Consider the following 17,978-nt stretch of genomic DNA (forward strand, 5'->3'; position numbering starts at 1 on the left):
TTTCTTTTTTTTTTTTTTTTTTGTAGTTTTGGCACTTTTACTTGGATTTTTTAAAGAAAGTGAATACAAATATCTTTGTACACAAATTCTCATTCTGGAGAAATAGGATGTAGAATTCAAAGGTGCCAACATCTCCCTTCTTAAAAATAACATTGAAACGGGTAACTGTACCTGTTAAATCTCCTGGTTGGCAACTTTTAAAATCTGGCTTCCACCTAACTCTACAAATTTGACAAAGTTAATTTGTTTGTGTAAGTGATACTGGTTATCCACTTCCAGTACATGTACCATTTGGCCAGAGGTCCATAAATAATATTAACATTTTCAATGTAGAAATCTTGAAGTTCTAAAGGGAAATACTGCTCAGTAGATAAATTCTCCTGGAATTTCTTGTAGCAAAGGTTCCTCAAATTTAAATCGTTTGGAAATGGCCTTTTGCTCCATTTTCTCTTTTTCAGACTGTCTGCATTGTCCTAGAGTATATGAAGTAACTACAATTAACTCTTCGGTTACAATGGATTCCTCGGTTTCTGATTTGTCGGTATCTGAATTAATTTCAGGCACAGAATGACCTTCTTGGAGGGCATTTGCTTCTTCTAGTGCCTTTTCCATCCTGAAAGAAGGCTCTTGAATACTGCTCTGTGTCAACCAGGGGTGCTTTAGACATTCTTCAGCAGTGGCTCGATCTTCAGGTTTCTTAACTAAAAGTGTCCTGATGAAATCAACAGCCGACTCAGACAAAACATCAAATTCTTCCTCAGAATAACTTAAATTCATCTGTGAGATGTTTAAGAATGTTTCTTGTTTATCATTGCCTAAGAAAGGTGATATTCCTGTAAGCATGACATATGTTAACACTCCAATGCTCCACATATCTGTTGCCATGCTTATAGGATCATAACTAAGAATTTCAGGAGCCACATATTCAGGGGTACCCATAATTTCTCGGAGCTCTTCACTGTTCTTCAATATTCTTGAAAGGCCAAAATCAACAATCTTAATGTCACCCAATGGAGATTCACTTGTCAACAGAATATTCTGAGGCTTCAAATCAAGATGAACTACATCATGAGTGTGTAAAAAGTGAACACCTTCTAAAATCTGTCGCATAAGTCTTTGAACATCTTTTTCTTTAAAGGCTTCTTCTCTGTCTGCAACACACTGGTCAAAGATTTCACCCCCAGCAGCATATTCCAGAACTAAGATCATTTCTGATGCAGTCTCATAAACTTCATGTAAATTAATGACCCAAGGATTGTCTTGTGCTAGTTCAAGTACAGCAATCTCATGAATTATTTCCATCCGACAATCTTGGCCTTTTCTTCTTTTTCTCATGAACTTTGCAGCAAATTCTTTCCCAGAATCTTTCTTTATACATTTTCTCACCACTGCAAATTTCCCCCTGCCCAGCTCCCGGCCCGGGCACAGGCTGTAGCCGTCCTGGAAGGGCTCGGTGCGCACCACGGCGCGTATCTCTGTCAGCAGCCCGCGGGCCTGGGGCGGCGGCGGCAGCCGGCACGGCCCGCACGGCCCGCTCAGACCCCGGCCTGCCCGGCCCGAGCCTGAGGTGGCGCCTGGGGAGGAGCCGCCGCTGCCTGGCTTCTCCAAAGGGATCATGGTGTTCAGGCCCGCTTCTTTCCTGGCCGCCTGTTCGCTCCGAGCAGCCGGAGGGTCACGGACCCGCCCCCGGCTCCTAGTGCCCACATGTTAATTTCTTTACATGCTTTCACAAAATATAGATGATGCGATTGGTGGGAATTAAAATTGGACCTGAGTTTCATAAATATTAGTGAAATCTGATTAGATGTAACATGAATCACAGGACCCAGATATTAGCCTGACTTTAATCTCTGCTGTATGTGGATAGTGGTAAATGTTATTAAATGAAAGTATGCCCACCAAAGAAAAGCTATTAAGCAATCTATAAACTTTCGTACTATGTCTTGTAAAACTAAACCCAAATCAGTTTGGGAAATTAGGAAAGCAATTAAATGGCTACTTTTCCCATCTCTTTGCTTTCTGATGAAACATGAAATGAAACATACTTATCATTTTCTTATGTTATCTATGTATTAAGTTTAAATTCTGTATGAAAATTGAGCAAAGTCTGGCCTAATAGACTATAATGATTTTTTTCTCAGGATATTAATTACAGTGAAAATATTGCTTTCTGGATTTCTTGACCATATTCTTTATTATTCTTATGATTTGATAACTACTCTAAGGATATTGGCTAGTCAATATCTGGATTCCAATCATTCAGGAAGGAGAGCGGTATTTTAGGCTTATAGAGAATTCGGCCTGACAATAGCCTTATGGTAATATTTCCAGCAGCTGCCAGGTTGTTGAATATGTTGTCAGTCCAATCTTATTTAATTTCCTTTCTATCTAGCTATACTTAAGAAGACAACATGGGACTAGAATGTTGGCAACAATGCATGTTCAGACAAGTCCACAGCACCATGACTTTAAAGTACATTAAGCACCATAAAAATTAAGCATATAGGAGTGATATGTGGGGGGAGTGACATCGGTATACACAAAATAAAGGCACTTCTGTAGTTTTGGAGACACCTAGAAGCTTATGATAAAGCCTATTGAATCTTGTAGTCTAGAGAAACCCTATCTCGAGCCTAAGATTTTCATAAGAAATCCAGATCAGCAAGCTGTTAGTGATCTACCCCTCCTGATAGTCCACTGCCAGTGATGCAGTGGAGAGCACAGATGTCAAGGAACACATGAGCACACTAAAAAGAGTCATGCACCCTTAGAGAGGGAAATCAAATATGGCACCACACTGGCATCAAGCTCCAAGCCAGAAAGGTTGCCTATATAGTAATGAAATAAGTCTTTTACTTTTCCTAAGGTTATAGATGATCAGGATTGCAGGAGAATTTAAATATCAAATGCCTGTTATATAGAGAGTGGTCTCCAACATGGCCCTATATATAGTCCTAATAGGATACAAGGGCTAATCCTGACAAGGCCAGCAATAATGAACAGATAAATGCTTAGTCTTGATTTAAAGCGACCACTCTCCTTTATATTTCAAAAGTGCTGATAATTTAGGCAATTTAAAAAATATATTTATTTTGAATTTACAAGAAAAGCCACATGCAGTCATAATTAGAGGCTTTACTTATATGTATATATTCTTCAAATAATATAAAGAACTATCTTTCCTTCCACTGTGACCTCATAACACTTCCACTTAAGAAGTAATTTAATAAAGTTCCTAGATATCCAGTCTTGTCAGCTTCTCCTAAGTAAAAGTCTGATGATAAAAAAATATATATTGTCTCTTATGTTTGCTAGTTTTTACCTCTCAATTAGTTACTCCAATCACTTTGTGACTTTGCTGAACTGGATTCACCTTGGTTTATGCTTTACTACTTTGTCGTGCATACAAAATTAAGGAGTAAACACTGTATGCTAGTACACAGAGACTGACCACATAAAACTTCTAAGTGGTTAGTTAATTATTCATTTGTGTGTTTCTAAAACAGTGGGGTAAATTAAAGCAATAGGAACACACAACATAGGATCATAATGAAATGCTTTCTTTAAGTTAAAAACAACACAATAGTGAAAAGATAAACTTTCATTCATTTTTAACACAACAGCAGAATACAAAACAGCTTTCATTCTTCCACATATTTCATTTGTCACGAAAGGGCAGAAGCCAAACTTATTAACGGTTTGAATAGACATGACATTAAGACATCACTATGACTCCTTAGGATTTTGGTTTATCTCATCATATTATTGTATTCTAACTCAATATATTTACTATAAAAACATTTTTCATTAAAAATAAACTCATTAGCACTTAGTTCTTGGTTATGAAATCATTGGTATCTAATTCATTGTGTAAAAATTACAAAGCATAAATATGCAAAATAAAAACCAAGAAAATTCTTCAAATGCACAGCACCCAGAAGTATCATTGTCAGCATTTTGTCCATATTTTCATTAATATTTATCTCCATTTTTTATGAAATGGGTCTAATATAATATATGGTGTTCTGTGTTCTCTTTCCTAACAACACTATATTATGAAAAATACTGACACTAAACATAGCTCAGCATCATCATGTTAATGTCTGTCTAGCCATTCACTTTAAGTATATGCTATAATTTATGTATCCAATCTTCTGTTGTTCAACACTTAAGCTGTTTTCAGGATTTGTTTTTGTTTAGATAATATAGCTGTAGCCAGCTGTAACTTTTTGTTTTGACAGTGTGCATACTTAGACACATAATCAAATAATTTCTTAATCTAAAATTCCTGGAAGTGGGGTTGTGAATGGAGATGTGAAAAATGAGTGAAATGTAAGGCTTTTGATGCAACTGTCAAACTATATTTGACACAGATTAAATCAGTTTATATTCCCACACGCAGTTTATGTTTCTGAAAACATGGACTACTAGGCAAGGATGAACTGTTCCATTAATCTAAAAAAGTTCTGGATAATCTATAGCAATATGTAATCCATGGATTATGTGGTAAGAAATGAAAGATGTCTCTAAGTGTCAAAATCAAAGTAGGAACTGGGCACCAGGGGCGTAGTGAGTAAGATGATGGCTGGGAGTTATAAGGAGACAGCAGTCCAATAATGACTCATTTTTGCATTTGTTTTTACATTTGTTATTGAAGCATGAGTTACACAGTATAAAGTGAAGAAATTGCATTTATGGAGATCAGTGCATTTTTACAAATAGGACATACCTGTATACCCACCGTCTAGATCAAATTATAAAATGTGTGAGCATCCCAGCTTTCCTTATGCTCTCTTGCAGGCTTTATTTATTTTTTTTTCAGATGGAAAGCACGTCCTTCACCATAAGTTGCTTTTGTCTGTTTTTCAACATTAGGTAAGTGAAATATACAGTGTATATATGTCCACTTTCTTTCACTGAACCATTTATAAAATGTGTGCATGTTATTAAACATACAAGTTGTTATTTTTCATTGCTATATAGTGTTATTTTGGATGAATATACCACAATTAATTTATTGTTAGTAAGAATTTGGTAGATTTCTAGTTTGAGAATATTAGCAATAATTCTGAAATTTTTGTATGTCTTTTGGTCAAAATATATTGAGAAAATACCTAGGAGCAGAATTGCTAAGTCATAGAATGTATATGTGTTCCAATATAGTAGATATTGCCAGTTTTCTAAAGGGGTTGTACCAGTTTATATCCCCACCAAAAACATACAAAAATGTTGATTGTTCCATACTTTGTCATATCATATTAGATAATGTTTTAAAGTTTAGCTATCCTAATGGATGTGTAGTCATATTTCCTTATGGTATTGATTTGCATTTTTACAAATCTATGATGAAATAGAGTACCTTTTCATATGCTTATGATCCATTTGAATATCCTCTTTCATGAAGTGTTTAATATTTCATCTGTTTTACTAAATGTGTGGTCTTTCTTTTTCTTATATATCTGTATGTATTTTAACATATACATGATAAACATATTGTAAAACCTTATTTTATTTTATAGATTGCATTTTGCTTTTTAATTTTGATGAAATTCAGTTTATACATTTTTCCTTTACAGTCATGTTTTTGTGTCTTATTTAAAAAAACCTTTGCTTACCACATGATTTCTTCTAGAAGTTTTATTATTTTACCTTTTATATTTCTATTTATAATTCATTGTTTTTATGAATGCTATGAAGTAGTGTCAGGATACATTTTTTTTCCACATAGATAATCAGAGGTTTTGGTTCTCGCCATGATAAAATATTACATATGGGACTTGTATTACTGCAACAAATCCTAAAACTGGATAAAACACAAAAAGTATCAGTTTTTAGGCATTAGACAATAGCTGGCTCAGAGCTCTTATCCTTGAGAGAAAGAAACATTCAAGAGAAACTCTATAATTACTCTCATTTCATTTGAGGGGTATTTTCAAACTGTGGTACAGAGAAGTTTGAAAATACCCAAACAGGCAACTTTGATCATTCTAATAAGCCTGAGATTTACGGGACAGCATGCCAGAGTGAAGGCATCATTTCTTTGAGCTTTTGGCTAAACACTAGGCCACACATGTTCAGGATGAGTTTCCATGAAGTTTTGCAGAGTGGTGAAGGAAGGCTGTGACAAGTAGGAGTCACAATCAGCTGTACTAGAGGTTCACTGAAGGCTCCAGGCATTAAGAAGATACGTCAACATTTTCCTGTTTTAGGAGCAGGGCTACTGTAGCTTTAGAGTAAGGGCTACTCTCTATGAGTAGTTCTCAACTTGTGCAATTTTTCCCTGGAGAGGAAATTTGAAAATGTATGGAGACATCTTTATTTGTCACAATTATGGGGAAAGCATTACTGGCATCAAGTGGGTAGAATTCACAGAAACTTCTAATTATCCTGCAACACACAGGAAATTCATCAAAACAATGAATCAAAACAATTTGGTACAACATGTCAATACTCCCTGGCACAGATATAGTCTAACAAAGCCTAAAATTGAATCTCCAAAAAATAGTCACCAATCAATCAACTGCCTATCAAAACAAATCACCACTTAAAGGAACATAATTTAATCCAGATTCTAAACAAGGTAGCAATCTCTGGTAGAATTCGGCTGTGAATCCATCTGGTCCTGGACTCTTTTTGGTTGGTAGACTATTAATTATTGCCTCAATTTCAGAGCCTGTTAATGGTGTACTCAGGGATTCCACTTCTTCCTGGTTTAGTCTTGGGATGGTGTATGTGTCCAGAAATGTATCCATTTCTTCTAGATTTTCTAGTTTATTTGCACAGAGGTGTTTATAGTATTCTCTAATGGTAGTTTGTGTTTCTGTGGGATCTGTGGTGATATCCCCTTTATCATTTTTTATTGCATCTATTTGATTCTTCTCTCTTTTCTTTATTAGTCTTGCTAGCGCTCTATCAATTTTGTTGATCTTTTCAAAAAACCAGCTCCTGGATTCATTGATTTTTTGAAGGGTTTTTTGTATCTCTATCTCTTTCAGTTCTGCTCTGATCTTAGTTATTTCTTGCCCTTCTTCTAGCTTTTGAATGTGTTTGCTCTTGCTTCTCTACTTCTTTTAATTGTGATGTTAGGGTGTCAATTTTGGATCTTTCCTGCTTTCTCTTGTGGGCATTTAGTGCTATAAATTTCTGTCTACACACTGCTTTAAATGTGTCCCAGAGATTCTGGTATGTTGTGTCTTTGTTCTCATTGGCTTCAAAGAACATCTTTATTTCTGCCTTCATTTCGTTATGTACCCAGTAGTCATTCAGGAGCAGGTTGTTCAGTTTCCATGTAGTTGAGCGGTTTTGAGTGAGTTTCTTAATCCTGAGTTCTAGTTTGATTGCACTGTGGTCTGAGAGACAGTTTGTTATACTTTCTGTTCTTTTACATTTGCCGAAGAGTGCTTTACTTCCAACTATGTGGTCAATTTTGGAATATGTGTGACGTGGTGCTGAGAAGAATGTATATTCTGTTAATTTGGGATGGAGAGTTCTGTAGATGTCTGTTAGGTCCCCTTGGTGCAGAGCTGAGTTCAATTCCTGGATATCCTTGTTAACTTTCTGTCTCATTGATCTGTCTAATGTTGACAGTGGGGTGTTAAAGTCTCCCATTATTATTGGGTGGGAGTCTAAGTCTCTTTGTAGGTCTCTAAGGACTTGCTTTATGAATCTGGGTGCTCCTGTATTGGGTGCACATATATTTAGGATAGTTAGCTCTTCTTGTTGAATTGATCCCTTTACCATTATGTAATGGCCTTCTTTGTCTCTTTTGATCTTTCTTGGCTTAAAGTCTGTTTTATCAGAGACTAGTATTGCAACCCCTGCTTTTTTGTAGTTTTCCATTTGCTTGGTAGATCTTCCTCCATCCCTTTATTTTGAGCCTATGTGTGTCTCTGCACGTGAGATGGGTCTCCTGAATACAGCACACAGATGGGTCTTGACTCTTTATCCAATTTGCCAGCCTGTGTCTTTTAATTGGAGCATTTAGCTCATTTACATTTAAGGCTAATATTGTTATGTGTGAATTTGATCCTGTCATTATGATGTTAGCTGGTTATTTTGCTTGTTACATGATGCAGTTTCTTCCTAGTGTCGATGGTCTTTACAATTTGGCATGTTTTTGCAGTGGCTGGTACCAGTTGTTCCTTTCCATGTTTAGTGCTTCCTTCAGGAGCTCTTGTAGGGCAGGCCTGGTGGTGACAAAAATCTCTCAGCATTTGCTTGTCTGTAAAGGATTTCATTTCTCCTTCACTTATGAAGCTTAGTTTGGCTGCATATGAAATTCCAGGTTGAAAATTCTTCTCTTTAAGAATGTTGAATATTGGCCCCCACTCTCTTCTGGCTTGTAGAGTTTCTGCCAAGAGATCTGCTGTTAGTCTGATGGGCTTCCCTTTGTGGGTAACCCGACCTTTCTCTCTGGCTGCCCTTAACATTTTTTCCTTCATTTCAACCTTGGAGAATCTGATGATTATGTGTCTTGGGGTTACTCTTCTTGAGGAGTATCTTAGTGCTGTTCTCTGTATTTCCTGAATTTGAATGTTGGCTTGCCTTGCTAGATTGGGGAAGTTCTCCTTGGTAATGTCCTGAAGAGTGTTTTCCACTTGGTTCCATTCTCCCCGTCACTTTCAGGTACACCAATCAGACATAGATTTGGTCTTTTCACATAGTCCCATATTTCTTGGAGGTTTTGTTCATTTCTTTTTACTCTTTTTTCTCTAAACTTCTCTTCTCACCTCATTTCATTCATTTGATCTTCAATCACTGATACCCTTTCTTCCAATTGATCGAATTGGCTACTGAAGCTTGTGCATGCGTCATATAGTTCTCATGCCATGGTTTTCAGCGCCATCAGGTCATTTAAGGTCTTCTCTAGGCTGTTTATACTAGTTAGCCATTTGTCTAATCTTTTTTCAAGGTTTTTAGCTTCTTTGCGATGGGTTTGAACATCCTCCTTTAGCTCAGAGAAGTTTGTTATTACCAATCGTCTGAAGCCTTCTTCTCTCAACTCACCAAAGTCATTCTCCTTCCAGCTTTGTTCCGTTGCTGGCGAGGAGCTGCATTCCTTTGGAGGAGAAAAGGTGCTCTGATTTTTACAATTTTCAGCTTTTCTGCTCTGGTTTCTCTCCATCTTTGTGGTTTTATCTACCTTTGGTCTTTGATGATGGTGACGTAGAGGTGGGGTTTTGGTGTGGATGTCCTTTCTTTTGTTAGTTTTCCTTCTAACAGTCAGGACCCTCAGCTGCAGATCTGTTGGAGTTTGCTGGAGGTCCACTCCAGACCCTAGTTGCCTGGATATCACCAGCGGAGGCTGCAGAGCAGTAAATAAAGAGAATTGCAGAACGGCAAATCCAGAACACAATAATGACTTATTAACATATGAAGAAGAAAAGACACTTCAGCAATAAACAAGAGGGAAAAAAAAAAAAGCTGATAAAATTAGACCCTGAGATAAAACAACAAAAAGAGGCATAGACAAAAAGTCAACATAATGAGCTATCTATTTAATATCTATTTAGTGCTTGAGTACTATTTATTGAAAATTTCTATTGTTCAGGCAACTGTATATATGTTTTATTTATTGTATTTATAATTGGTTTATTTGAATACTCTTGTGTGAATGCCACACTATTTTAATTTGTATAGTTTTACAATTAGTCAATATCTGCAAGTATGTTACCTTTGAATTAAGCCTATTAATAAGTTTATATATTAAATCTTTAAACTATGATCATAATATAGCCACTTATTTATCCACTCTTTATTTTTTATTATTATTGTTTTCTCTTTTCTGTGTAGAGGTCTTATATATAGTAACTTTTAAATGTTTGATTTTCTAATTGTCTATATATAAAATACAAAAGATAAAATGGAAATTTGTATGTTGATATTATATAAAAGTTTCCTAAAGTTTTAAAAAAATCTAGTAGTTTATGTTTGTAATTTAGAACTATATATTCTAAATACCTACAAAATTTGACAATAATGGCTTTAGTTCTACTTTTGCAATTCCTAAAACTTTCATTTACTTTTTATTCCTTATTGCACTGTCTAGGACCTCCAGTGTAGTGTTGAATAAAAGTAAGAATAGTCGTTAGTGTCTTAATCCATAACTGCCTAGGAAAACCTTTCAACATTTCACCACTAAGTGCAATGCTTGAATATGTGTGTGTATTTTATATATATAATATGTATTATATATAATACGTATTATATATAATATATGTATTATATATAATATATGTATTATATATAATATCTGTATTATATATCTGTATTATATATAATACAGATATTAGATATATTATATATTATATATATACACATATATTATGTATATAATATATGTATTATGTATATAATATATGTATTATGTATATAATATATGTATTATATATATTATATATGTAATATATATGTATTATATATATTATATATGTTATATATGTATTATATATATAATACACACACATATATTTAGTAGCTGCTTTTATTAGATTTATTAGATTGAGGAATATTACTCCTGTCTTTAATTTATGAATGATTTTATAATGAGTAGATGTTAGATATTACCAAATTTTTCTGTACCCAATGAGATAACGATATGATTTTTCACCTTTATTTGGTTAGTGCAGTTAATTACATTGACCAACTTATAAATATTAAAGTACCCTTACATTCCTGAATAAAACAAACTTCCTAGTACTCATCTGTAAGTTTTATATATCTCTAGTCAAAATTTGTTATCATTTTAAGATTTTGCATCTACATTTCTGTGAGGTATTGAATTTTCACTGTCCTTTTTTATAATGTCCTCATTAGGTTTTGTTTTGTCTTGTTATTTATTTATTTATTGACTTTTTTGGGGTGGGGGGTGGGGATGGAGTCTCGCTCTCACTCTTGTCGCTCAGGCTGGGGTATAATGGCGTGGTCTCAGCTCATTGCAACCTCTGCCTCCTGGGTTCAAGTGATTCTCCTGCCACGTCCTCCTGAGTAGCTGGGATTACAGGCACATGCCACCTTACCTGGCTAATTTTTGTATTTTTAGTAGAGACGGGGTTTCACCATGTTGGCCAGGCTGGTCTCAAACTCCTGACCTCAGATGATCTGCCTGCCTAGGCCTCCCAAAGTACTGAGATTACAGGCATGAACTGCTTCCCCTGGCTGTCCTTACTAGGTTTTATTATTAAGCATATTAAGATCATGTTTTTATTTTTCTATTCCCTGGTAGTGTTTTCCTAAGATGAATATTATTCTTAAATGTTTAAACAATTTTACCCATAAAGCCATATGGTCAGGAGTTTACTTTTAAGAAAGCTTTAAATTATAAATTCAGTATCTTAATAGACATTGGATAATCATATTTTATATTCTCCTCGTGTTTATTTTCTTAGTTGTTTTTAAAGAACATGTCTATTTTCAAACATATCGACATAAAGTTGTTAATAATGATCTCTTGGCTATCTTTGTAACGGTTGCCACTTAGTCATATCTTCTTTTTTATTCCCGATGGTGTTAATTTGTGCCATGCCTATTTTTTTTAAACTCATTTTTGGAAGTATCTTAAGTTGGATCCTTTAGAAACAGGTGTTGAGACAAATATTCTAGTGCAGGTGATTTTTAAGGGGAATCCTTTGGAGGATGAGAAAATAGGACAGGGAAGGGATAAATTTAAGTGAGAAAGAGCTTCAAGTGGAATTCAACATAAGCCTGATCATGTGAGAAGCTCTTGAGCATAAATGTAGAAGCAGAGCACAGTTGTGCCTGTCCCTTGGGGGATTGGTTCCAGGATCCCTTCCTAAATCAGAATCTGTGCACACTCAAGTACTGCAGTGGGCTCAGTGGAACACACCTATAGGAAAATTTGACCCAGTGCAAGTGCATGTTTTGCATCTCACGAGAGCTGTTTTTTTAGTGTGCATTTGGTTGGAAAAAATCCACATATAAGTGTACCTGCACAGTTGAAACCTGTGGTTTTCAAGGGTCAACTGTATATCCATCACACACCACACACACTTTGAGGCAAGAGTAGCAGAGCTTTTGTGGAGCTTCTGTACCTCCTTCCAACAGCCAGTTATTGGCTATAATCTCCCCTAGGGGGAGAATGGATATAATTTCAGGCACTTTTGGAGAAGCAAGAACTCTCCAGCGAAGTTTGCAGGTGTGAGCTGTTAGCAGCAGCACTCATAGAAGCTGGAGAATGGAGAACATCAACCTAGTTAAAGGAATCCAACTGTGTATGGGTAAACCATCAGTAGTATCTTCTATAGCCTATGCCTTGCATTACTGAGATGCACTCGTTTTTCATATTCACTCCATCCTGTTGCAGCTTTTCCAGGATTCCTGTTAGCTAAAATTTCTGGGAAAACTTACAAGAGCAACGTTGACAGGAAAAACAACAGCCTCCCTTGCTGCATTTGGTCCCAGGGTCATTATTGATACATGTCATGTCCTTTGTTACCACCCATTTTAGACTGTTTTTACCCTCAGCCACATCTACTGGTCTGGGTGGCTTGCCTCATGGGATAATCCACTTGGACATCCAGATGGAACCTCTAAAAACAAAGTAAACTTTTCAAAAAGTTAAAATTATGCCTATCATCCAGACTTAAAGTGAATACATATTAAATATTTATGTTTCTTAATGTAAAGAATGCTAAAGCTAGTTTTAATCTTATCTTTTTAGATCACAAATCCTCTATTCCTCTATAATCTGCTGTTCCGTCTATCCATTTTGTCTTGCTTTCAGTTGGTTATACTTCAGTTTTAGATTTTCCCTCTGATATATTTGTTAATGCATTTTAATATTTGGCAAAATTCTCTGTATTTTTTCTTTTTTTCTGATTATAATATTTTCTAACTTCCTGTGTGATAACTTAAATATCTGGATGACCTATGGATATATTTAAAAACTTTTTTCTCTTGGCTTTTAGTAATTTTCTTCTGTTTCCTAACACACATAGACGGTTTTTAATGATCGCTGGATACTGAGTATGCAAAATTGAGAGGCTCTGTGTGATGTTATATTCCTGCAGAGATAATTCAACCTTATTTTGGAAGGCAAATAAAATATGAACAGATCACCTTAATCTGCCCATTTTAGAAATCTCAGCTGGAAACCCACAGTATTTACTATGGTGCTTCTTTTTGATGAGTCTTGAACTCAAATTTTGGTTTCTCTAGCTCCATGAAAATGCCGGAAATCCTCTTGGCTTTTTTATTCTCTTAGCAGCTACTTTTTTTCTTTATTTTTCAGAGCCTTGCCTAAAATACACCTTGCTTAGAAATCATCAAATGCCTCAAGGGGAAAATAAGAGCTAAACATTGGACTCACTTTTGTGTGAGTGCTTTTCTTTGGCATGGTGCATTTCCAAGTCTTGAAGGGTTGGGTTAGCACCAAATTCATATTTGTCTCTGCAATTCAGTGATACTCTCACAAGCTCTAAGCTGAGGCTTCATATTGCCTCATGTCTCTACCTCAAATTGTCAAATGTCTTGAAATGACCTTGAATGTAAGACTATCTCAGGGCGTTTTACTTTTCTCCAGTATCTTGGCACTTTGAGTTCTGCCTGCCTTAATTGCTTTTCAAAGCGTTCAAACAATTGTGCCCCGGCTCCCTCTTTCTCTAGCTTTGTCTCTATCTCTATCTCTCTCTTTTCTCTCTTCCTCATTATTTGGCTCTCATATTTACTGAGAAAGTTGTTCTCGTTGTTCTGATACGAGACACTCAATCATAGTAAGAAGTTGAATTTTCTTCTGGTCTTTAAAGCCCACATAAGAATGGGAAAAAAGCTGCAGGGTTTTGCAAGGCAGAGCAATAAAACTAAGAGTTTCTTATCAATCAGGACCGTGGAACGACCACAACTCCAAAACGTGTTTAAGAAAATATAGAATCCTTACTCTGTCATGCTTTGGATGGCAATACATTTCTGTGAGAAATCTGTGCCTGAAATTGTATCTTTCCTGAATTCGTTGTGACAATATTAACTAAATGATGTATCAAACCTCTAGCTTAGAAATGACATTGAAATTGGGCTTGAGCTAATAATACTCCATGATGGTATATAAAGGCAAATGCAAAACTGTTATAAAAATACTTCAGTGGCAGGAGAATGGCGTGAACCCGGGATGCGGAGCTTGCAGTGAGCCGAGATCGCGCCACTGCACTCCAGCCTGGGTGACAGAGAGAGACTCCATCTCAAAAAATAAATAAATTAATTAATTAAATTAAATTAAATAATGCTTCAGCAAGGCTGGGCATAGTGGCTCATCCTTGTAATTCCAGTACTTCAGAAGGCCAAGGCGGGAGGATCATTTGAAGCCAGGAGTTCGAAAACAGCCTAGGCAACATAGCAAGACCCCGTCTCTACCCACTAACCCCTGCCCCCCACAAAAAAATTATCTGGGCATGATGGCACATATTAGGTACTCAGGAGGCTGAGGTGGGAGGATTGCTTGATTTAAACAGAAAGTAAGCTTTCAAAAAGGTTATTAGATAGGTAAAAAAAAAAAAAAAAATTGTTGGATCATTTGAGCGCAGTTAAATGCCAAATGCTCCTGGTTTGCACAGCAGCACTTTGTGCTGTAGGAATTCAGTGTTAGAGTAAAGCCCCCGCCACCTGTTCCACTGTCACTTCTGCACTGCAAACTTGATTTTGCAGAGATTATAATCACTGCATTACACAGAAAAAGTGCTCCGCTGCCCTGGCTGCTTGCTTGTTTTTAGCTGACTCATCCAATCTGGCAGAGGGTACGTTTGATTGAAGGAGCCTAAGTCACATGGCCCTTCTGAAGTGGCCTAGAGCTGGAAAAGTGAACATCTCACATTTTTAGCTTTCACTTTAAGGGTGAGCTGTGCCTCCTGTTAGGATTTCTACTAGGGAGGAAGTTCAGGTGTTAGTTGGCCAAAAGAATGGCAAATATCCATGACAAACAGGAAGAAGAAAGACTGACCATTGTCACCCACTACTTCTCCTCTACAATTACCAGATGGACACAGTGAGATCAGGAAAAGAAATAAGAACTCAATGAATTGGAAAGAAGAAAGAAAACCCTCCTTTTTTCACAGATGGTATGACTAACCACATAGAAAATCTAAACAAATCTATAGATAGCCTTTTGAATTAATAAAGTTTGAAAATTTGCTGCAAACAAATCAGCATATGAAAATCAATGTTTTGTCTACATCCAGCAATAGCACATTGTAAAATTTCAATATATGTGCATTTTATAATAGCAACAAAAACAATTAAGTACACAAGAAAATATTCCATAAATGTTGTTTAAAAACTTTGAAATATAACATTACTTCAGGGCCCAACAGATCTATAAAAGGAGGAGATATTTCTTGATCTTATTTAAGCAGAATAAATACTGTAAAGATAACAATTCTCAAATAAATCAATAATTCAGTGTAATTCCACTTAGAATGCTTAATACAATTTTTAAACAATGCAAACTCATCAAACTGAGATAAAACTCAAAAGAGAGTAAAGAACCAAAAGATGATAGAAAAACAAAATTAAATTGTTTGGTGATTTCATCTGAAGAGTTGTGTTTCTGCTCATGCTTGTTAAGCATGTAATGATATGCCATTAAGAATAAAAGTTGCTGTAGGCTTTTGATTAGCTATTTCAGATTAAGGAAATTCCATTCCATTTCTAGTTTGCTGTTTTTTAAATCATAAAGGGGTGTTAAATTTTATCAAAATGTTGGGCATTTATTGAGATGAATATAAGCTTTTAATTTTTCTCCTTTAATAACATGGTGAATAAATTGCATGTTAACCTTTCTTCCATTCTTTTAACAAACTCAGTCTTATTGTGATTTCAAAAATAATTGATCGATCCAGCTTACTAATTTTATTATAGGATTGTTGCATCTAGTTTGGGATGTGAGATTTGCCAACTTTTTTTTTCTTGTATGTTATTTACCTATTTTGGGGGAACTTTCCTCCCTTTTGGTTCTTTGGAATGGAGTTTATCAAGTAGGAATCATTTGGTGGTTGAAAGATTGGTATCTGTTAAATGTTCTGGACAGTATTTATTGATGTTGTTTTGTGGGTAGAGTTTTAAGTGCTTCTTCAGACTTTAATTCCTGGGCCCTGGAGATACTGCCTCCTGTGCAGCCCTCTGATGCCATTCTAGGGCCACCTCCACACTTTCAAACCTAAAATAACCCCACTGTGCTGCCTGGAAAGCAGTCAGTAATTAGGCAGTACTTCAACTCTCATTCCTGATTTTAAACAATATCTCAACCCTTGGGTATGTAATTGCACACTATCCTTTCTAGTTGTACCAACTTTTAGATCATTTCTTCATTTCATTTGCAGATTTAACTCCTGGCTCACTATCAGTATCTCCAACATGAACCTCATGTTATTTTGGGGAGATTTCATTATTTAAGTAGATAATCTTTCAATACAATGGCTGTTCGATTCAACCGCTGCTTTCCAATGATCATGTCCCCCACCCTACTTCAGCCATCCATTTCCATTGTCCTACACCAGTCCCTTTCACGACTAGTAACGGCAACATGTACATAATCTTATTTCAAGTCTCCCACTCTCCCATAACTGTGTCCTGTGTTTTCAATTTCTTATAACAATTCTATCCAACTCTAATACTTTTTAATTGTTCTTTAGATCTCCTCCTTCATTCTTTCTAAATTTCAGCCAATCTTTATAACTACATTCTCAATATGGGGTTTGCAGAGGGGTTAATTCTCAGACCGGCAACCCTCAACCATCAGGGAATGGGATATCCTAGCTTGGGATAATTCTGATGTCTGTTCTCCCTGGATCTTCAGAGTCCCCAGAGGATGTGAGATAGCATTAACACTTTTTTAAAAAATTTAAAAATTTTTAAATATTAAATTAAAAAAATTAGCCACCAAACATGAAGTCAGCTTTAAATACATGACATATCTGGGGAGTACAAAGTCAATTTAATGAATACCCATAAGGAAAGAACTTTTCTGCCTTTACCTTTCCTCCTTCCCTATTTGTGCCTGATGGAATGTGATTAAATACCATGTGCATTTGATAGATGCAGCTTACTAATATTATTATAGGATTGTTGCATCTAGTTTGGGATGTGAGATTTGGCAACTTTTTTTTTCTTGTATGTTATTTACCTATTTGGGGAGAACTTTCCTCCTTTTTGGTTCTTTGGAATGGAGTTTATCAAGTAAGAGTCATTTGTTTGTTGCCAAATACAATGTGATTGGGAAGATAGGAGAGGGATATAAGCACAAGGCAGGGGAGGAGAGAAGGACCACAATCCTTGTCCCTGGCCTACTGCTTGATACAGGTCCAGTAACATAGAAAAAGATTTAACATCAAAATGAGTTCGGAATTTTGATTTATTTTAGGACTAGATATTTTAAATAACTGAATTGAGATTTAATTGTGATTAAACCATAGGATTTCTTGTTGCCTAAGACTGATCAAACAAGTTATGGGATTATGGGAATTTTTATCAGGGATCAAGGAAGAAACTTCCCCCACTAAACACATTTTAAAGAGCTATTGAGAGAAAAGAAGCATTATTTTACTCTATACCCAGGAGTCTTGCTTGTTTAATATATCTGTAACACATATATTGTGCATGTTTGCAAGAATGTGGTTCAGGTTTCTTCCTCTGTGGATTGATACAAACTCTTCAACAAGAGTGACTAAGGGGAAAAATACTCTTTCTCTGTTCTGGATAATATTTTTATCTATTTTCTTTTGGTCTTCATTGGCTGATCCTCTGCCCTAAATGGTAGAGCATTATCAAGGTCAAAGAAATGGAATAATATAGAGTTTGCTTTGTAGTTCTTTCCATGTGGTCCAATTGCCTAATCAACTTTTCTGTCCTGCATTTATTTTAGTTACTCCTACTAGGACCTGAGCACGGAGTTTTCAGAAGGGCCCTAGGCCCTGTCAGAGGGTTAAGAGGGACGTGTTCTCAAACTCCTTATTTCCTCCTAGGAGTGTATGTTT

General features: G+C 35.9%; 1 protein-coding gene and 1 long non-coding RNA gene across 2 annotated transcripts in view; one reads left to right on the forward strand and one right to left on the reverse strand.

Annotated features, from left to right (window-relative positions):
* Positions 1 to 17,978, forward strand: part of LOC104006913 (uncharacterized) — a 505,712-nt gene that overhangs the window by 399,892 nt on the left and 87,842 nt on the right. Inside the window, exon 5 of the long non-coding RNA XR_010158107.1 lies at positions 4,823 to 4,875. This is a non-coding gene — a long non-coding RNA (uncharacterized LOC104006913). The remainder of the gene's footprint in view (positions 1 to 4,822; positions 4,876 to 17,978) is intronic.
* On the reverse strand, positions 18 to 1,700 carry LOC745101 (serine/threonine-protein kinase 17A-like). Its single transcript, XM_054686143.2, has one exon. The coding sequence runs from the start codon at positions 1,615 to 1,617 to the stop codon at positions 364 to 366; it is 1,254 nt and encodes a 417-aa protein (XP_054542118.1). The 5' UTR covers positions 1,618 to 1,700; the 3' UTR covers positions 18 to 363.

The sequence above is a fragment of the Pan troglodytes genome, chromosome 5 (assembly GCF_028858775.2).
Source record: "Pan troglodytes isolate AG18354 chromosome 5, NHGRI_mPanTro3-v2.0_pri, whole genome shotgun sequence".
NCBI classification, from domain to species: domain Eukaryota; kingdom Metazoa; phylum Chordata; class Mammalia; order Primates; family Hominidae; genus Pan; species Pan troglodytes.